The sequence below is a fragment of the Aquila chrysaetos genome, chromosome W, assembly GCF_900496995.4.
Source record: "Aquila chrysaetos chrysaetos chromosome W, bAquChr1.4, whole genome shotgun sequence".
Classification (NCBI taxonomy): domain Eukaryota; kingdom Metazoa; phylum Chordata; class Aves; order Accipitriformes; family Accipitridae; genus Aquila; species Aquila chrysaetos.
Window position 1 is genome coordinate 1,927,641 of NC_054457.1, and position 22,406 is coordinate 1,950,046.

At 47.0% G+C, this 22,406-nt stretch overlaps 1 protein-coding gene across 1 annotated transcript in view; it reads left to right on the top strand.

Moving 5' to 3' along the window:
• Positions 1-16,105, top strand: part of LOC121232732 — a 35,216-nt gene extending 19,111 nt beyond the window's left edge. The window contains exons 2-4 of the mRNA XM_041121135.1: positions 13,799-13,958; positions 14,571-14,766; positions 15,240-16,105. Of these exons, the coding sequence (XP_040977069.1) occupies positions 13,799-13,958; positions 14,571-14,766; positions 15,240-16,069 (1,186 nt within the window). The 3' untranslated portion in view covers positions 16,070-16,105. The remainder of the gene's footprint in view (positions 1-13,798; positions 13,959-14,570; positions 14,767-15,239) is intronic.
• The last annotated feature ends 6,301 nt before the right edge of the window (positions 16,106-22,406 follow it).

Consider the following 22,406-nt stretch of genomic DNA (forward strand, 5'->3'; position numbering starts at 1 on the left):
CGGTACTAATGAAAGAGTATACAGAAAAGAGTGATGCACAGTGCAACTGCTCACCACCCGGGACCCGACGCTCCGCCACTTCCCCCACCGAAAGTCGAGAGCAGGAGAGCCCTCCCCCCGGCCCACTCCCCATGTATATACTGAGCATGATGTCACATGGTATGGAATAGCTCCTTGGCTAGTTCAGGTCAGCTGCCCCGGCTATGCCCCCCCACCTCCCAGGTTCCTGTAAAAATTAACTCTATCCCAGCTGAACCCAGGACATTATCCACCCCTTATTCTATACCATCTACATCATGCCCAGATCTTACATTTTCCAATCAACCGCTACCACTTTCCTTGTCTTATATATAGATATATATGTATATGGACACCCCCCCACACACACACACACATACAAATAGTATTCCCTTAGTCAATGGGTTATCCCTCCAATGTGTCCATCAATTTTATTTAGTCCATGACTTTGAGGCTCCATCTGTTGTAACACTTCTTCAGGATAAGAGAGATGGTGTGAGGTGTTGGGTTGTTGTATGCTGTCTCTGGAACTTCTGGCTGGTACATTTGATGCAACCCACACCCTTGGTCTGCAGGTCGAAGAGGTTGATCTTGAGGAAATTGCTGGGCGCCAGTTCAAGTTCTATCACTGTTGTTCTTGGCTCAGTTTCAAAGTCCATCCTTCAGTCATTTGGGTAATTCTTACAGTAATACCCTTGATATGGCATATAGACACTATAGATACAATGACATACATTGGCAGGTTATTTAGCAGTTAAATATCATACAGCCTAGTTCACTGGCTATTCTCTCCCAAAATCAAATCTCCCTGAGGTACACATCGAACTTCCCCATCCTTCTGCATCACCCACCAGGTGTACCCAGGTCCCTGAGCAAAAACCACCCCTTGGATGGGTTTGTCTCTGCGTGAGGGAGGACTAACCCAGACTGTCTTTCCTAACATACTCCTCATGTGCACTACAGGAATTTTATCCCCTTCTACAGTATGTGGAAGTCTTGGTTGGGCGGGGCCCGCCCGATTGGTGGATCCTCTAGTATTAACTAACCAGGTGGCTTTTGTTAAATGTGTATCCCAATGTTTGAAAGTTCCACCCCCCATTGCTCTCAATGTAGTTTTCAGCAGTCCATTGTATCGTTCGATTTTTCCGGAGGCTGGTGCGTGATAAGGGATGTGATATACCCACTCAATGCCATGTTCTTTGGCCCAGGTGTCTATGAGGTTGTTTCGGAAGTGAGTCCCGTTGTCTGACTCGATTCTTTCTGGGGTACCGTGTTGCCATAAGACTTTCTCTTCAAGGCCCAGGATAGTGTTCTGGGCAGTGGCGTGGGACACAGGATATGTTTCCAGCCATCCAGTGGTTGCTTCCACCATTGTAAGCACATGGCACTTGCCTTGGTGGGTTCGTGGGAGTGTGATATAGTCAATCTGCCAGGCCTCCCCATGTTTATATTTCAGCCATCGCCCTCCATACGACAGGGGTTTCAGTCGCTTGGCTTGCTTAATTGCAGCACATGTTTCACATTCATGGATAACCTGTGCGATAGTGTCCATGGTTAAGTCCACCCCTCGATCGCGAGCCCATCTATATGTTGCATCTCTTCCCTGATGGCCCGAGGTATCATGGGCCCACTGAGCCATAAATAGCTCACCCCTACGTTGCCAGTCCAGGTCCACCTGAGACACTTCAATCTTGGCGGCCTGATCTGCCTGCTGGTTGTTTTGATGTTCTTCAGTGGCCCGACTCTTGGGTACATGAGCATCTACGTGGCGTACTTTTACCACTAGCTTCTCTATCCGAACAGCAATATCTTGCCACAATGCGGCAGCCCAGATGAGTTTACCTCTGCGCTGCCAATTGCTCTTCTTCCATTGCTGTAGCCACCCCCATAGGGCATTTGCCACCATCCATGAGTCGGTATAGAGATAGAGCACTGGCCACTTCTCTCTTTCAGCAATGTCTAACGCTAGCTGGATGGCTTTCACCTCTGCAAACTGACTCGATTCACCTTCTCCTTCAGCAGTTTCTGCGACTAGTCGTGTAGGACTCCATACAGCAGCCTTCCACCTCCGATGTTTTCCCACAATGCGACAGGACCCATCAGTGAACAGAGCATATTGCCTCTCATTTTCTGGCAGTTTATTATACAGCGGGGCCTCTTCAGCCCGTGTCACCTCCTCCTCTGGCGACATTCCAAAATCTTTGCCTTCTGGCCAGTCCATGATCACTTCCACAATTCCTGGGCGACTGGGGTTTCCTATGCGAGCCCGTTGTGTGATCAGTGCGGCCCACTTACTCCACGTGGCATCAGTTGCATGATGTGTAGAGGAGACCCTCCCTTTGAACATCCAGCCCAGCACTGGCAGTAGGGGTGCTAAGAGGAGCTGTGTTTCAGTACCAACCACTTCTGAGGCGGCTCGAACTCCTTCATATGCTGCCAATATCTCTTTTTCAGTTGGAGTATAGCGAGCCTCGGATCCTCTGTATCCCCGACTCCAAAACCCCAGGGGTCGACCTCGGGTCTCCCCAGGTGCTTTCTGCCAGAGGCTCCAGGTAGGGCCATTCTCCCCAGCTGCAGTGTAGAGCACATTTATAACATCTTGTCCTGCCCGGACTGGTCCAAGGGCTACTGCATGAACAATCTCCCGCTTAATTTGTTCAAAAGCTTGTCGTTGCTCAGGCCCCCATTTAAAATCATTCTTCTTCCGGGTAACTTGGTAGAGAGGACTTACAATTTGACTGTAATTTGGAATATGCATTCTCCAAAAGCCCACAACACCTAAGAAAGCTTGTGTTTCCTTTTTATTAGTTGGTGGGGACATAGCTGCTATTTTGTTGATCACATCCATAGGGATCTGACGACGCCCGTCTTGCCATTTTACTCCTAAGAACTGGATCTCCTGTGCAGGTCCCTTGACCTTACTTTCTTTTATGGCAAAACCAGCCATCAAAAGGATTTGGATTATTTTCTTCCCTTTCTCAAAAACTTCTTCTGCCGTGTTGCCCCATACGATGATGTCATCAATGTATTGCAGGTGCTCTGGAGCTTCACCTTTTTCCAGTGCAGCCTGGATCAGTCCATGGCAAATAGTGGGGCTGTGTTTCCACCCCTGGGGCAGTCGATTCCAGGTGTACTGGACACCCCTCCAAGTAAAGGCAAACTGTGGCCTGCACTCCGCTGCCAAAGGGATGGAAAAAAATGCATTAGCAATGTCCATTGTGGCATACCACTTAGCTGCCTTTGATTCCAGTTCATATTGAAGCTCTAACATATCTGGCACAGCAGCGCTCAGCAGTGGCGTAACTTCATTCAGCCCACGATAATCTACTGTTAGTCTCCATTCCCCATTAGATTTCCGCACGGGCCATATGGGACTATTAAAGGGTGAGTGAGTCTTGCTGATCACTCCTTGACTCTCCAATTGGCAAATCAGCTTATGGATGGGGATCAGGGAATCTCGGTTGGTGCGATATTGCCGCCGGTGCACCGTCGTGGTAGCAATTGGCACCTGTTGTTCTTCAACCTTCAGCAACCCCACAACCGAAGGGTCTTGAGAGAGACCAGGCAGCGTAGACAGCTGTTCAATCTCCTCCGTCTCCAATGCAGCTATACCAAAAGCCCAACGGTACCCTTTTGGGTCCTTGAAATATCCCCTCCTGAGATAATCTATACCAAGGATGCATGGGGCCTCTGGGCCAGTTGCAATGGGGTGTTTATGCCAGTCATTCCCGGTTAGACTCATTTCAGCTTCTAATACGGTTAGCTCTTGGGATCCCCCTGTCACACCAGAGATACAGATGGGTTCTGCCCCTTTATCACTTGATGGCATTAGGGTGCATTGTGCACCAGTGTCTACTAGAGCCTTATATTCCTGTGGGTCTGATGTGCCAGGCCATCGAATCCACACTGTCCAGTAGACTCGGTTGTCCCTCTCCTCCACCTGGCTGGAGGCAGGGCCCCTCTAATCCTGGTTAGAATATTCGTTACTCACTTTTCGCACCCGTGAATCAGAAGTCCCTTCAAGAGGATCAGAAATGTGATCAGCCCATCTACTGCATCTGGGGGACTCCTCACAGGAAACTGGAGCAGCAGTTTTCCAAGAAGAATCCTCTTTCCTGGTTGCTTTTTCTCGCAACTCCCGTACCTGTGCATCCAGGACTGAGGTAGGTTTTCCATCCCACTTCCTCATGTCCTCTCCATGGTCACGCAGGTAAAACCACAGGTTAGCCCGTCGTGTGTACTTTCTCTCTCCTCTCTCTTGGGCAGAGGAATGCTTACTCCCAATAGCTGCGATGCGGGCCTGTACAGGTGGGGAGGAAGACATATCCACTTTGAATTGCTGGAACTCTCGGGACAATTCCTCTACAGCCGAGACACAGGCCCGTAGGGAGGAAGAGAGACTTCCTTCGTACTGCCGGAGTTGGACAGCCAATTCATCCACCGTTTGTCCATGGCCTTCTTTCCAGGACATTACTGCCAATGAGTTGGCATAGGTTGGTGGTGCACTTCGTAGAAACTTCCGCCACATGGGTTGTGTGCATTGGACTTCATCTGGGTCTATGGGTGACTGCGCATTTTCTGGATCATTATAAATCACCTCCAGCACAGCTAATTCCCTCAGGTACTGGATACCTCTCTCCATGGTGGTCCACTTGCCTTGGTGACATGTAACTTCATCCTTGAAGGGGTATCTTTCCTTCACACCTAACAGAAGTCGCCTCCAGAGGCTGAGGACTTGTGTTTTTCTCCCAATCGCCTTGTCGATGCCCCCTTCCCTAGATAGAGATCCCAGCTGCTTGGCTTCCTTACCCTCTAATTCCACACTACTAGCCCCATTATCCCAGCATCGGAGCAGCCAGGTAACAATGTGCTCACCTGGGTGGCGGCTAAAATCTTTTCGCATGTCACGCAACTCACTCAGGGATAGAGATCGGGTGATTATTTCAGGTTCTGCCTCTTCCTCCTGTTCTCGTGATGACCCTGGTTCATCTTCATCTCTCACTGAGCGAACTGATTTCTTTGTGTGTTTCTTTTTCTGTACAGGGGCGACTGATACCGGCACAGGTTGGTTCTCTGGTTTAGCTGCAGTATCCGTCACTGCGGTTGGGGTAGCCGCGCTGCCTGTTGCCGGGGTAGGGGTAGCCACGGTGCCTGCTGCCGGGGTAGGGGTAGCCACGGTGCCTGTTGCCGGGGCAGGGGTAGCCACGGTGCCTGTTGCTGGGGTAGGGGTAGCCACGGTGCCTGCTGCCCTGTTTTCCATCTTTTCCCCCTTTTCTCCCTGAGGGTGCTGCATAATATCAAGCAGTGTTTGGTAGATACTGGCCAGGGCCCAGCACAGTGCAGCGAGTTGTACGTCTTTGGAATAGCCACAGCATTTTTCTTTCAAATATTCTACCACTTCATGAGGGTTCTGTAGTTGTTCGGGAGTGAACTTCCAAGCCACTGGGGGTGAGAAGTTCTCTAGATACCTGCCCATATCCTCCCACATGCCGTGCCACCCATGAATATCCAGCTTTGGGGCAGATCTCTGGGTGGTACTCTTAAAGAGCCTTTTTGTAGCCCTAAACAAGACCTGAAACATATTCAGGAGGCATAGCACTAACAGCACAGTGGCTTGCGCATCCCAAGGATATTCAAAGTTCTCAAAAGCTGTTGTAATTAGTCGGAAGGAGAAAAGGGAGGCGAACGGACGGGGGGAAGTATCCCCCCCTAACTCCCCCATGGATTGGCTGTAATTACCAATAAAATCCGATAAAAGGTGCCCAAAGTATGGAAATGATATCACTGCCTCATACAGATACCAGCTTAACCTCATGACCAGTGATGTAATCATTTCACAAGTCGACATTGCCCAGTACAGCAAAATGATAATCCCAATCACTCTCCCAGAGGTGAGAAACGTAACTACAGGCAATACATAGAGCATATAAGGACCTACAAAACGCCACCATGTAAACAAATTAATCAACATTGTGACTAACATCTATTTATCTAATATAAGGAATGCGTATGACAAATTTGTTTCAACACGCTCTGGCCAGATCTGTCGTTATCTCAACCCTTCGTGCCCCACGTTGGGTGCCAAAAAGGACTGTCGTGGTTTCAGCCCAGCCAGTAACAAAGGACCACGCAGCCGCTCGCTCACTCCTCCCGCCCCCTCCGGTGGGATAGGGGGGAGACGGAGGAGAGAAAAGAAAAAAAAACTGGAACCTCGAGGGTTGGGATAAGGGCAGTTTACTGGGACAACGCAAAAAAAGTTACAACAACAACGACGGTACTAATGAAAGAGTATACAGAAAAGAGTGATGCACAGTGCAACTGCTCACCACCCGGGACCCGACGCTCCGCCACTTCCCCCACCGAAAGTCGAGAGAGAGCAGGAGAGCCCTCCCCCCGGCCCACTCCCCATGTATATACTGAGCATGATGTCACATGGTATGGAATAGCTCCTTGGCTAGTTCAGGTCAGCTGCCCCGGCTATGCCCCCCCACCTCCCAGGTTCCTGTAAAAATTAACTCTATCCCAGCTGAACCCAGGACAGACCCTCAGCAACCCCACAACCGAAGGGTCTTGAGAGAGACCAGGCAGGGTAGATAGCTGTTCAATTCCCTCCGTCTCCAAGGCAGCTATACCAAAAGCCCATCGATACCCCTTCGGGTCCTTAAAATACCCTCTCCTGAGCTAGTCTATGCCAAGGATACACGGAGCCTCCGGACCAGTCACAATGGGGTGTTTCTGCCATTCATTCCCAGTTAGGCTTACTTCAGCTTCCAATACAGTTAACTCTTGGGATCCCCCTGTCACACCAGAAATACAAATGGGTTCTGCCCCTTTATAACTTAATGGCATTAGACTGCACTGTGCACCGATGTCTACTACAGCCTTGTACTCCTGTGGGTCTAACGTGCCAGGCCATCGAATCCACACAGTCCAATAGACCCGGTTATCCCTTTCCTCCACCTGGCTGGAGGCAGGGCCCCTCTAATTCTGGCCAGAGTATCCGGTATTCACTTCTCATAAAATTGGCTCAGAAGTCCCTTCAAGAGGATCAGAAATAAGATCAGCCCTTCTACTCTGTTTGGAAACTGGAGCGGCATTTTTCCTGGTAGAATCCCCTTTTGTGGTGGTTTTTCCTCACAGCTCACGTACCCGTGCATTTAGGACCGAGGTAGGTTTTCCATCCCATTTCCTCATGTCCTCTCCATGATCACATAGGTAAAACCACAGGGCACCTCGCGGTGTGTACCTTCTATATTCTCTCTCTTGGGTAGAGGAGCGCTCACTCCTAATAGCTGAGACATTGGTCCTTACAGGTGGGCAATAGGACATATCCTCTTTGAATTGCTGGAAATCCTCGGACAGCTTCTCCACAGCGGAAATGCAGGCTTGTAGGGAGGAGGAGAGATTTTCTTCGTATTGACGGAGTTGGTGAGCCACTTCATCCACTCTCGGTGCCTCTTCGTCTTTCCAGGTCATTATTGCGAGTGAGGTGGCATAGGACGATGGTGCGCTACGTACAAATTTCCGCCACATGGGTCGTGTGCATTGGACTTCGTCTGGATCTTTGGGTAATTGTGGGTTGTCCGGGTCATGATGAATCGTCTCTAGCACAGCTAATTCCCTCAGATATTGGATACCTTTTTCCATGGTGGTCCACTTGCTTGATTGACATATAACATCTTCCTTGAAGGGGTACCTTTCCTTCACACTTGACAGGAGTCGCCTCCAGAGGCTGATGGCTTGTGTTCCTCTTCCAATTGCCTTGTCAATGCCACCTTCCCTGGCAAGCGATCCCAGCTGCTTGGCTTCCCTACCTTCTAATTCCAAGCTATTAGCCCCATTGTCCCAGCATCGGAGGAGCCAGGTGATAATATGCTCACCTATACGGCGGCCAAAATCTTTTCGCATATCCCGCAGCTCACTCAAGGATAGGGACCGGGTTATTACCTCTGTTTCTGCCTCTTCTTCCTGTTCCCATGATGACCCTGGTTCACCTTCATCCTTTGCTAAGCAAGCTGGTTTTTTTGTATATTTCTTTTTCTGTACGGGGGCAACTGATACTGGTGCAGGTTGATCCGCTGGTTCATTTGCAGTATCGCTTGCCGGGTTTTGGATAACCGCAGCGTCTGTCGCCAAGGTTTGGGTAGCAGCGTCTGTCGCCAAGGTTTGGGTTGCAGCAGTGCTCGTCGCTGGGGCTGGAGGGACCGCAGTGCCTGTTGCTGAGGTTTGGGTAGCCACAGTTCTCGTTGCCGGGGCTGGAGGGGTCACAGTGCCTGTCACCAAGGTCTGGGTGGCCGCAATGCTCCTCGCCGGGGCTGGAGGAGCCGCAGCGCCCATTGCCGGGGTTTGGGTGACCGCAATGCTCATCGTTTTGTTGTTAGGTCCAGAGACCTTCTCTTCCCCTTGAGGGTGCTGAGTTGTGTCGAACAGGGCTCGATAGGCATGGGCCAGGCCCCAGCACGTTGCAGTGATTTGTATCTCTCTGGAGCTGCCAGGGTGACAGCATACCTTTTCCAAATATTTTACTAGTTCTTCTGGATTCTGCACTTGTTCAGGGGTGAATTTCCAAAACATTGGAGGTGCCCACTTTTCTAGGTACTTGCCCATACTACCCCACACACCCTGCCACTCATCATTATCCAGCCTCGGGGCAGACCTCTGGGTGATCTTCTTAAATAGTTGTTTAACCTTAAACAAGAGCTGAACCACATTCAGGAGTATGCTAATTCCCAGCAGTAGGGCTAGGACCGTACTGGTCTCAACATCCCAAGAGTATTCAAATTTTTCAAAATTCCCAAACACCATTGTAACTGGACTGAAGGAGAAAGGAGAGGAGATGAAAGGTATCCCACTCAGACTGGTTTTCCAAGGAGGAAAGGTAAATGGTATAATTATGAATAGTTTCCCACAGATGGCTCCCGCAGTATAAAGGTGACAATGCTGAGTGCAAATACCGGATTAATCCCACAACCGATGACTTTATCATACCATAAACCAGTGTTATACAATACATCAAAGCGAAAACCTTAATCCACCTCCCACGGATGATAAGCAGCAGAAGAGGGACTACATACAGCAAGCGAGGTGATGCATAACAGAACTTTAAAAACCAGAGCAACAACTCTAAGAACACATAAATCAACATAGTGACCAGCGACTATTAGACCAATATAATGAATGCTTATAACAAATTTGTTTTAACGAGCTCTGGTCAGGTTTGTCGTTATCTCAACCCTTCGTGCCCCACGTTGGGCACCAAAATGGACTGTCGTGGTTTAACCCCAGCCAGCAACTAAGCACCACGCAGCCGCTCACTCACTCCCCCCCCACCCAGTGGGATGGGGGAGAAAATCGGGAAAAAGAAACAAAACCCACGGGTTGAGATAAGAACAGTTTAATAGAACAGAAAAGAAGAAACTAATAATGATAATGATAACACTAATAAAATGACAACAGCAATAATGAAAGGATTGGAATGTACAAATGATGCACAGTGCAATTGCTCACCACCCGCCGACCGGCACCCAGCTAGTCCCCCAGCGGTGATTCCCCGCCCCCACTTCCCAGTTCCTATACTAGATGGGACGTCACATGGTATGGAATACCCCGTTGGCCAGTTTGGGTCAGCTGCCCTGGCTGTGTCCTGTGCCAACTTCTTGTGCCCCTCCAGCTTTCTCGCTGGCTGGGCATGAGAAGCTGAAAAATCCTTGACATTAGACTAAACACTACTTAGCAACAACTGAAAACATCAGTGTTATCAACATTCCTCACATACTGAACTCAAAACATAGCACCGTACCAGCTACTAGGGAGACAGTTAACTCTATCCCAGCTGAAACTAGGACAACCACTTTCAATAACAAAACAAAAAGCCCAGTCAAAACACCAGAGAGGAAGGGGCACCCAATACTAAGGTACCAGGCCATGATTTTTGAGAATGACGATTTCAAGCCTGCAGAAGTCAGTGGTAAAACCACAGGCACTAGCACTAGTGTGAGGCATAGAGCTGGTGTCCTTAACAGTCTCAAACACCTCCAGGCTGGAATAAGCATAACCACAGCCTGGGGATTGCTGGTTTGTTAGATGTGAGGGTGGTACTAGCACTTCCTGCGTGAGCTGGGAATACACTGGCTCAACTTAGCCAACTAGACAATTGGTTACATGACATACATAAGGAAGAAAATGACTCTGCGCACAATTTTGCAAGCTAGTGAAAGAATCTGAGCTATGCAGCAGAGGGAAGACAACTTCTCCAAGTTAGGTGCTTGCATATAGATGCCTGCAAGGCCCCATGACCATGCCCAGACTTCCTAGTGCAAACCAGTTCCAAAACCATAAGCTGTATTTCCACATGAATATGGCACTACACCTGACAAGACCAATGTCTTAAAGCTTGGTACTTCAGACTCATCATCACTCAAATAGCTATACAACTTTTAAACTAGGACTGGCTTGTACCTTTCTAAAAGGGATGTTGCTTCTTTCGTCTCTAAACTGCTTCCCTCTTCCTATCACATGCACTGTTCATGTTTCTGAAGGCCTTGACAGCCCTCCCCTTCATATGTCCTAGGTGTGACTCCTCATCCTTGCAAGTTAGCATCCAGAATTGCACAAGCTATTCCAGCTGATGTCTCACCAAAGATTTGCACAGTAGCATTAAAAATTTCTCACCACCACTGAAAATACTTCACTACATACAGTGTGGCACCACACTTGCCTTTCTCATTTCCAGTCCCTGGTTGTCCTGTAACCAGATCTTTCTTCCTGTGCCATTGCCAGCTGATGAGCCTCTCACTTCCAGCATCATGTCCTGATAGAGACAGTTGCCCCAATAATCCCACTGGGCTAGATAAATTTATTTTACCTACAACAAGCTGCCTCTTTAAATGATACATGGAACAGCAAAGGGTTTAGGTAATCCCTGTTGTGGATCAATTCCTGCCAAGTTTTGACCACTATTTATTTTCTCTCATTCTGAAACATCTAAGTACCAGAGGCGATGATCCACCAAGCAAGAATGTTAGAAAAGCACAAACATTCCAGCGACTGCATGTATTCCTCTAGGAAAACATTGGAGAAAGTATGACTGGAGTGACATTTCTAAAGCAGACAGAAATTGCACAGTTTTCTCCATGGAGATGCACATCCCTTTGCTCTTCTCAGACGACTGAACAAGGGGCATTTCAAAGCACCTCGTCACGGTTCTGGATGCCCACAGGGAAACCCCACCTCAGTTTCTCTCTGAATTCTAGCAAAAATCTCAGAGTTTTCAAAGACAGACATTGTTTTTCCCTTATTTATTCTTCCTTTTTCCTCTTTGCCACCATGCTTTGGCAGATTGCAGGTTTCAGGGAGGCTCATCCTGCATCTCTGCATTTCCAACTCCGCACGCCCCAGTATGGAAATTATCCTTTAAGGTTGGGATTTCCATAGCCCTCTTCCCAGCTGCTACATTTCCTGGTTGAGTTTTTCCAGCAGCCTTGTTCAAGGTGACATGGGGCTCCTTTTTGAGCCACTCCATGAATCTGGCCCCAGCAGGTCTTGTCACCCCAAACATCTGCCTGCCCACCCGGAGATCCTTCCCCCTCCACTTGGCTCACACACTCAGACAAACAACAGCCTAGCATGACTGCTGTACGAGCAGGAATATAATAAAAAGACTTGTAAATTAAATGGAACAGGATTAAATTTCTGTTCAAAACCTGTGCATCTTTGCATTTGTGATCAGATCCATGTCTTAAATTTTCTCTCAGACTCATCACACTGTCTCATGTCACACAGCACAGTATGAGGGACTGTGGGGAGGACAGTGTAATCCTGCCATGGATGGTAGTGGTTATGTCACTCCCAAGTTCAGGAGGCTCAACATGTAATCTGGTAGAATTTATTAATTGGAGTTGCCCCCTTTTTAAAAATCAACAAAACTTGATCACCTAACTAATTACATATACTAACTGTATATTAGGAGAGTGTATTGGCTTTGTGTGGCAAGGTTTTAGTAGCAGGGGGGGTTACAGGGGTGGCTTCTGTAAGAAGCTGCTGGAAGCTTCCCCTGTGTCCAACAGAGCCAATACCAGCCGGCTCTAAGACGGACCCACCGCCAGCCAAGGCCGAGCCAATCAGCGATAGTGGTAGCGCCTCTGTGATAACATTTTTAAGAAGGGAAAAAAGTTGCAGGACTCACAGAAACAGCAGCCGGAGAGAGGAATGAGAACATGTAAGAGAAACAACCCTGCAGACACCAAGGTCAGTGAAGAAGGAGGGGGAGGAGATGCTCCAGGCGCTGGAGCAGAGATTCCCCTGCAGCCCATGGTGAAGACCATGGTGAGGCAGGCTGTCCCCCTGCAGTCCATGGAGGTCCACGGTGGAGCAGATATCCACCTGCAGCCCATGGAGGACCCCACGCCGGAGCAGGTGGGTGCACAAAGGAGGCTGTGACCCCATGGGAAGCCCGCACTGGAGCAGGTTCCTGGCAGGACCTGCAGATCTGTGGAGAGAGGAGCCCACATTGGAGCAGGTTTTCTGGCAGGACTTGTGACCCGGTGGGGGACCCACGCTTGGAGCAGTGTGCTCCTGAAGGACTGCACACCGTGGAAAGGACCCATGCTGGAGCAGTTCGTGAAGAACTGCAGCCCGTGGGAAGGACCCACATTGGAGAAGTTCATGGAGGACTGTCTCCCATGGGAGGGACCCCACGCTGGAGCAGGGGAAGAGTGCGATGAGTCCTCCCCCTGAGGATGAAGCGGCAGAAATAATGTGTGATGAACTTGTGGGAGCAGCTCGGAACACCTGGCATTTGTTTTCAGAACTGACCGTTAGAATTTGTCGTGCTGCATGTTTGCCAAGCCTTGAAGAACTAGTTTCACAAGGTCAGGTTGGAGGATGGCCTTGTGTAGGCCTGGGAAGATGTGGCTGAAGGCAGTCACGAGTATGTCTATGGAATGTTTTTATCTTTAACTGTTCTGAGGACTGGCAAACATCCCAGCTGGGCCAGATATGCCCTCCTGTGCTAGTAGTATTGGCTGTGAGCCGTTAGTACTTTCTGGATCTTTGTTGAAACATATATAAGTTGGATTCTTTTGTGAAATAAAGGGAAATCTTGCACAGAGAGTTTGAGCGCTTAATTGAGTCTCCGCAGATGGTGACCCCGACGTGATCGAGAGAAGAAGACGACGTGATAGAGAGAAGAAGACGACGTGATAGAGAAGAAGCCCGCACGATTAAGAGAAGAAAATGACGTGATTGAGAAAAGAAGAGGTGATTCCCCTTCACTGCGGAGACCATGTAATCTAATGGGGAGAGTTCTGAAGAAGTGGCCACGACTCCGAGAAAAATAGGTAACAGCAACCCCTGCGGAACGGGTGAGTTGCGAGATTGCGGTAGCATGGGACAATCAGTTTCCCAGGAGCATAAGCTCTACTTAGACGTTTTGCAGCAGATTTTACGGGCCTCTGGGTGTAAAATAACAGAGGGACAAATTGCTTCGCTTTTAATGTGGGTAAAGGATAATTGTAACTGGTTTCCCACAGAGGGAACTTTTGATACCGAGGTTTGGGAAAGAGTCGGGGAATATTTACAAACACGAAAAACTTTGGCCTTTGGTGTATCAGAACATTTAATTATGACATGGAGATTTATTTTATGCTGCGCTGGTGCATTTAGAGCTGGCAGCAAAAATCATACCAATACAACCTGATACTGCTTTTGAGGAGACAGTCTGTAAGCAGGCCGTTAATGAGCAGGATTCTGATTCTGATAATAATTCTTTTGTATCAGGCAGGGTGGACTCTGAAAAAGAGCCAGATTTATATCCTTCATTATCTCCACCACCGCCTGCACTAACACCGTTAACGCACACAGCCCGCCGGCAGGCAGACAGGCAGGCAGCGGGCGGGCAGCACGGGCTCCGCGGGGTCGCCGACCCTCACCACCGCATACAGGTCCCCGCCACCCCGCCGCTGCCTCCCGCCGCTTTCGCACCCGCTTCGCCGCCTGCCGCGGCCGCCGCCGTGCCGCCGCTGTCCCCCACCCCCCCACCCCAATCGCCTGGTACTCCCTTTCCAGGGTTTGCAGAACTTAAAACGGAACCTGGCTTTGCTGCACTGCCTGTATCTCCTTCTCCTACTAATCCCTCTGACTCTATGCCTCTGTCTAATCCTGTGGCTCCTGCTTTACAGTGGTGCGGAAAAAACATTATAGTGCCTTCAGCTCCGCCCTTACCAGACTTTGATACTAAATGTGACAATTCACTTAATGATTTGGGAAAAAATACACATAGCTTGATGCAACGCTCTCGAGAAAAAGCTCTACAGCAAGGTGATACCATGTTCACTTTTCCTGTTATATACAAACCCCATACTCCACCACAGCATGACGGTTTGCCTTATGAAATGATAAAAGAATTATGGAAATCAATTCGTGAAAATGGGTTACACAATTCATTTACAATGGGACTAGTGGAAGCAATTGGAGGAACTTATACTATGACTCCTTGAGACTGGAAATTGCTTATGAAAACGGTGTTGACTTCTGCTCAGTATTCTGTATGGCAGTTAGAATATAATGATTTGTCGGTGGAACAAATTATGGACAACTTGTCATCAGGGATAGCTATAGATCAAAACATGTTACAAGGAACAGGCCCTTACATGACACCTCAGGCACAAGCAGCTTTGCCAAAGCAAGTTTTCGATCAAGCTACTCGTATTGCACTCATGGCTATACGACGAGTACCTGAAACTGGGCAAAGTACCATTTCATTTGCCTCTATACGACAGGGCTCTCAGGAACCATACATATCTTTTATTGATTGCCTTCAAGCTGCGATAACACGGCAGGTAGAAAATCAGGAAGCTGCAAAAGCATTATTATTTCAGTTGGCTTATGAGAATGCAAATTCAGACTGTCAGGATGCACTGAAGTCAGTTAAAGGAACAGCTACTGACATTGGGCAGTATATTAAGATATGTCAAAATATAGGGACAGAAACTCATAGAGCTAACATGTTAGCTGCTGCACTGTCACAGCAACTAAATGTTCATCAGGTTACTATGAAATGTTTTGAGTGTGGAAAATTGGGACACATGGCTAAGCACTGTCCTAAACGACAAAAATCCAAATGTGATAAACCTGTCAGTCACTTCTGCCCTCATTGTAGTAAAGGATATCATTGGGCGAATCAACACAAATCGAAATTTGATAAAGCAGGTACTCTCTTCCAGGGAAACTACAGGAGGGGCGCGAGACCCGGTGCCCCACAAACCAACAGGGTCTGGAATTCAGTGCAGGCACCACTAACCGATGGGACTGCTACACAAACAGGCATCACACAAAAACCGTCTATGACCTCCAGCCCGCAACTACAGGGAGTGCCGGGCTGGATTTGGCAACAGCAGCCAACCTCTCAATGAAAGAACAGAGAATTTATATTGTGGGGACTGCAATATTCGGACCTTTGCCTGATGGCATGTTAGGATTAATAACTGGACGATCTAGTGCTACGACACAGGGAATAATTGTATACCCTGGAGTTATTGATTCAGATTATCAAGGGGAAATTACAATCATGCTAGCTTCAACGCAAATTCCATGTACAATTCCGGCAAACACAAAAATAGCTCAATTAATATTGCTTCCTTGTTGGGTACCTCGACACATGCAAAATAATCGAGGCGACGGTAGCTTTGATAGCACCGGGGGTCCTTTTGTATTGTGGTCGCAGGAAATAACACAGCAACAGCCGATTTTAAAATTGCAAATTGAGGGTAGATGGTTTTCGGGATTGCTAGATACCGGAGCAGACGTTTCTATAATATCAAAAAAAGACTGGCCAACTTCGTGGCCGTTGCAGATAGCTCTTTCTACAATTGTTGGTATAGGAGGCACTCGACAGCCCATGCGAAGTGCCAAACTTTTGTCAGTAAAGGGGCCTGACAACCATGACGCATGGATTCAGCCTTATGTACTTGACTCATCTGTAAATTTGTGGGGCAGAGATTTATTGAAACAATGGCACATTACCCTAACCACAGTCAATTCAAATTTATCCTAAGGGTCACTGATGTAAAACCCCTGCTCAAACTTACGTGGCTAACTTCTGCGCCTGTTTGGGTCGATCAGTAGCCGTTAAAAGGGGACAAATTGATACAAGCACATAAATTGATTCAAGAGCAGTTGCAGCAAGGACACATTGTCACTTCAACTAGTCCATGGAATACACCGATTTTTGTTATTCCCAAAAAGTCGGGAAAATGGCGATTATTGCATTATTTATGAGCGATAAATGCAGTGTTACAACCGATGGGGATTACCCAGCCGGGAACGCCAAACCCTGCAATGGTCCCTAAAGAGTGGGAATTACAAGTCATTGATTTAAAAGACTGCTTCTTCACGATTCCTTTACATCCTGATGATTGTGCACATTTTGCCTTTTCAGTGCCTAGTGTAAATAACGCCGAGCCTATGCAGCGTTATCAGTGGACAGTGCTACCTCAGGGCATGATGAACAGTCCTACTATCTGTCAGATAGTAGTTGCTGCGGCTATTCAGCCGAGCCGAGACGCATTTCCAAATGCTATAATATATCATTATATGGATGATATTCTAATTGCAACAGAAACAACACAGTATTTGGAAAGTGTTGTGCAACATCTTGCAAATTCTTTGCACACCTTTGGACTTCAAATTGCTACAGAAAAAATTCAAAAGATGCCGCCCTGGAAATATTTAGGGTGGATTCTTACAGAAAGAACAGTACAGCCTCAATCATTAAAGTTGCACACAGATATACGAACTCTGAACGATGCTCAGAAATTATTGGGAACAATAAACTGGGTACGACCCATGTTAGGTATAACTACAGAGGAATTAAGTAATCTCTTTAACATTCTGAGAGGTGATCCTGATTTAGCGTCACCATGGATCTTAACTCCAGCTGCCAAGGAAGAGTTAAATTTAGTTTCACAAAAGATATCTACATTACAGGCCTATAGAAGGGACTTAACTTTACCTGTTGATGTATATGTTATACAAGGTCCAAAGCAACCTTTTGCTATTATAGGGCAACATGATAAAGTCGCTCAGAAAATTTTATATTTGGAATGGGTGTTTCTCTCTAACACTTTGAAGAAAACTGTTACACAGCCTTTAGAAATGATTGTGACTGTGCTACAAAAAGCACGGTCACGTACTCAGTGTCTCATTGGTTTTGATCCCGATACCTTGTATCTTCCTTTTTCAAAACAAGATTTTGATTACCTTTTTGTCCAATCACAATCACTGCAAATCGCATTGGCCGACTTCACGAACAAAATTTCTTTCTCACTGCCTAAATGTAAATTACTGCAAAGCCTTCACACATTAAACATCAAACCGCAGACTATAGTATCAGATACTCCTATTGTTAATGCTCGTACAGTTTTTGTGGATGGCTCTGGAAAAACTGGAAGAGAGGTGTAGTTGCTTGGCTAGATGATGGAGTATGGCACACATCTGTTGTTCTGTTACAAGGTTCCACACAACGTGTAGAATTACAGGCTGTTTTACACGCTTTAACTTTATTTCTATCGGAACCACTCAATATTGTTTCTGATTCAGAATATGTCGTACGTGTTGTACAGCGATTACCAGGATCTTACTTAAAGGAGATAAATGATGAAGACTTATTCAACAAATTTTTGGAATTGCCAACTCTTTTAAATAAAAGAGCTTGTCCTTTGTTTATTTGTCACATTAGGTCGCACACTGTGCTGCCGGGACCTTTGACTAAAGGCAATGCTGTGGCTGACTCTTTTACTGTTGGCACAGTGCAATTCCACTCTGCTGTGGCCTCTCATTCCTTTTTTCACCAAAATGCTGCAGCATTGCAAAAGATGTTCAATTTGACAAAAGCACAGGCTACAGATATAATTCGTTCTTGTCCAGATTGTCAAAGAGTTTCTTCTGATGCAGTGAGCATTGGAGTTAACCCACGTGGTTTACACTCTAATGCCATTTGGCAAAGTGATGTTACACATGTATCTGCCTTTGGCTCCTTGAAATTTGTGCATGTTTCTATTGATACCTTTTCCTCTTATATTTGTGCTACTGCTCATTCTGGAGAAAGGGCACGTGATGTACAACGACATTGGTCACGATGCTTTGCAATTATGGGGGTTCCGCAAACCATTAAAACTGACAACGGTCCAGGGTATGTAGCTAAATCTACTCAATTATTTTTGCAGCAGTGGCAGGTATCCCATGTGACAGGAATTCCACATTCACCTACCAGACAAGCAATAATTGAGCGTGCGCATCATGCTTTAAAGTCCATGTTGCATAAACAAAAAAGGAGAAATATGCCACCACAAGAACAGCTAGATAATGCTATGTTTACTTTGAATTTTTTAAATCGCTCACCAGACTTAATGGCCAGCACAGTGATAGATCAGCATTTTAAAATTCCTGATTCTATTTCACACAGACCTAAAGTACTGTATAAAGATCCTTTTAGTGGACCTGGTTGGAATGGACCTGTGGAACTAATCACTTGGGGGCGAGGGTATGCTTGTGTTCTTCTTCCCACAGGAACCAAGTGGATTCCAGCTAAACACGTGAAGCCATATCATGAGCTGACGAAACCACCTGGTCCTGCAGATGAAGACTCTGAATTTGAAGAGGAAGAGACAAATGAGGAGAAAGCAGCACATCGAGAATGAAAAAGCTATCACATAGGGACATTTGAAGAGAATGCAACAACAAGCTAGTGAGATGATGCAACGTGTATCCTATTCCAAAGACTACCTTTTTTAGCATACCTGGCAATAGTGGCCAGCAACAGTATTGTAAGAATTCTGATCCTTTTTCTTTGTGGATGAGTTAAAAAATGGGATTTTGGTCCCTGGATGAACACTGGGGGAGAGGTATATAGCTGAGGAAAATGCAGACTACTGGATGATGACAATATGCCGCACGTACAAAGCCCATGAACCAACAGACAGGGTGGCTATGGCTCATGCAGCGCACCTGGCCAGCAAGCGCATGCGTCATAGGCTCCCTATGTTACAATCAAGGCGTCTTTTGGCACCCGCTGGCCACGTGTGCTGAAACCCGTTCCTTTGCAAATGTATAAATACCAGGATTTTTCCGAAGAGCATCGGGCTGGTGTACGGCGAGGCCACCGTTGCCTCCGTGGGGATGCCCACGTAAAGCTGGCACCTACCGATTGCCGGGCTGAGCTTGCGGCGTAAGACAGCACAAGAATGTATAGACTCACAAAGATTTGGTGATGATATGTACTTCACATCCTTATGTTTTTGTAGAAACTCAATTTCTAGATGTCACTTTATGTAACCATGCTTTTGAAACTAATCTGAATTAACCTTGGTATTTTAGCTGTTTTACTCATAAGAATATATCTGAACTAAGTCTTACAGTAATCATGTAAAAAATGTTACGACTGAAATGAATACCCAGGTACAAATTGATCAACAGTACTAGAATGATTGGATGCTTTGGAAGCAGTGGTAATTTGGCTTGGGCTGTATTGGCTTTGTGTGGCAAAGTTTTGGTAGCGGGTGGTTACAGGGGTGGCTTCTCTGGGGGCTGCTGGAGGTTTTCCCCTGTGTCTGATAGAGCCAGTGCTGGCTGGCTCTAAGACGGACCTGCTGCCAGCCAAAGCCGAGCCAGTCAGTGATAGTGATAGCACCTCTGCACAAAAAAAAAAAAAAAAAAAGAGAGAGGAAGAGACAAAAAAAAATTTAATAAAAACAAACGGCTGGAGACGGGGAAGAGAGATGCGGTTGCGGAACACACAGAAACTGCAGCTGAAGAGTGAGAACATCTAAGAGAAACAGCCCTGCAGACACCAAGGTCAGTGAAGAAGGAGGGGGAGGAGATGCTCCAGGTGCCGGAGCAGAGATTCCCCTGCAGCCCGTGGTGAAGACCATGGTGAGACGGGTCGTTCCCCTGCAGTCTATGGAGGTCCACGGTGGAGCAGATCTCCACCTGCAGCCCATGGAGGACCCCACGTCGGAGCAGGTGGGTGCCTGAAGGAGGCTGTGACCCTGTGGGAAGCATGTGCTGGAGCAGGATCCTGGCAGGACCTGCAGATCTGTGGAGAGAGAAGCCCATGGAGCGGGTTTTCTGGCAGGACCTATGACCCCGTGGGGGAACCACGCTGGAGCAGTGTGCTCCTGAAGGACTGCACGCCGTGGAGGGGACCCATGCTGAAGATCTTCGTGGAGGACTGTCTCCCGTGGGAGAGATCCCACGCTGGAACAGGGGAAGAGTGTGATGAGTGCTGCCACTGAGGAGGATGAAGTGACAGAGACAATGTGTGATGAACTAACAGCAAAACCTCATTTCCCATTCCCCTGTCCAGCTGTGGAGGAGAGAGTGATAGGATAGCTATGGTAGGTAACTGGTGTCCAGCCAGGATCAACCCATCACATAGACAAAATGCATTATAAAATAGAATGAAATTACATTGCAATTGGGAATTTCAAAAACAAGGGCTCTGTGTAACTCCTTTACAAGGGAATGAAAGTGTATATATGAAATTAGCAGAATAAGGTGTTTTTCAAAGAATTGTCTAATACTGTTGAATGCTTAAATCCAAAAACATGATTTGAAGGTTTAAATTTGTGTATCTGAATTTATATTGCTATTGGAGGGTTATTAATCATTTGTGTGTTTGCAGCAATCAGAATCACCTGAGGAGCAGTACGAGGATTGCATCAATTCGAAGCTAGAGTCCTCGCTGCCTTCCTCGTGAATCTGATGTTCCTAAACAAAAAAGGGGGAGATGTGGGAGCAGCTCGGAACACCTGGCATTTGTTTTCAAGAGTGACCGTTAGAATTTGTCGTGCTGCATGTTTGCCAAGCCTTGAAGAACTAGTTTTACAAGGTCAGGTTGGAGGATGGCCTTGTGTAGGCCTGGGAAGATGTGGCTGAAGACAGTCACGAGTATGTCTATGGAATGTTTTTATCTTTAACTGTTCTGAGGACTGACAAACATCCCAGCTGGGCCAGATATGCCCTCCTGTGCTAGTAGTATTGGCTGTGAGTCGTTAGTACTTTCTGGATCTTTGTTGAAACATATATAAGTTGGATTCTTTTGTGAAATAAAGGGAATCTTGCACAGAGAGTTTGAGCGCTTAATTGAGTCTCCGCAGAACTGACCGTAACCCCCATTCCCCATCCCCCTGCGCTGCTGTGGGGGGTTGGTAGAGAATCCGGGAGTGAAGTTTTGCCCGGGAAGAAGGGAGGGTAGAGGGAAGGTGTTCTGAGATTTGGTTTTATTTCTCATTACTCTACTCTGGTTGATTGGTAATAAATTGAGTTAATTTTCCCCAAGCTGAGTCTGTTTTGCCTGTGATGGTAATTGGTGAGTGATCTCTCCTGTCCTTATCTTGACACACAAGCTCTTTGTTATATTTTCTCTCCCCTGTCCAGCTGAGGAGGGGGGAGTGATAGAATGGCTTTGGTGGGCACCTGGCATTCAGCCAGGGTCAACCCACCACAGAGAGCTAAATATAACATCCAGTTAGAATTCAGTGAGAGCAGTGGAAATGATTCAGAGTGACAATATACAGACTTAACAGAAACATTTGGCAGATAATGGGAATCTGGAGTTGGATTAGAGTGAACACAGAAAGGAAAAGTTTTGATTGTTACTACAGTGCCTTAAAAAAACAGGATTTATATCCAATATGTAGAACAAAACATGCTGACAAAAGGGAAATTGTAGAGAAAAAATCCCTTTTAAAAAAATATCCCTGAAAATGAAAGAATCTCAAAGACGCAGTCAGAAGCGCTGCATATGTATTCCTGCTCATCAGCTCTGTATTCAGGAGGGGTTTGGGCTGGAAGAGAGGACCTCACCACAGGGGAGCTTCAATACTGAATGATCAGAGCTTTAGGGCATAGAACTGACCTGAGTTATACCCCATTTCTCAGTGACTAGGAGGGGAGGGTTTTTTATTTTCTGGTGGCTTAGCTCCCTCTGCTGTGTGTGTGAGCTGAAGGCTGAGACAGGAGGATTTGGATGGGCTTCCTAGGGAAATCAAAGGGGGAACTCAGAAAAAAAAAAACCATTAGAGGAAATCCTGTGTCAAAATCTGCCAGGCTGTTATTCGCTCTCTGTATTTCTGCTGTCAGTGTCCAACCCCTGAGCAGCTTTACTAGCACTTGTAGTGCTGTTGTCCTAAAAGCGGATTCGTTACCCGGTGTGCAACAGACCAGTCTCACACACTCAGGAGAGATATTGCTTTATTCTGCACAGAGTGCTCGGTGGACTTTCCACAAATCAAGCACACCAGATTCATCAGGTGTGTCCCTTTTATACAGTAACAATTGCATCTAATTTATTAAACTACTCCTACCTAATACATATTCAAACTATCTGATGC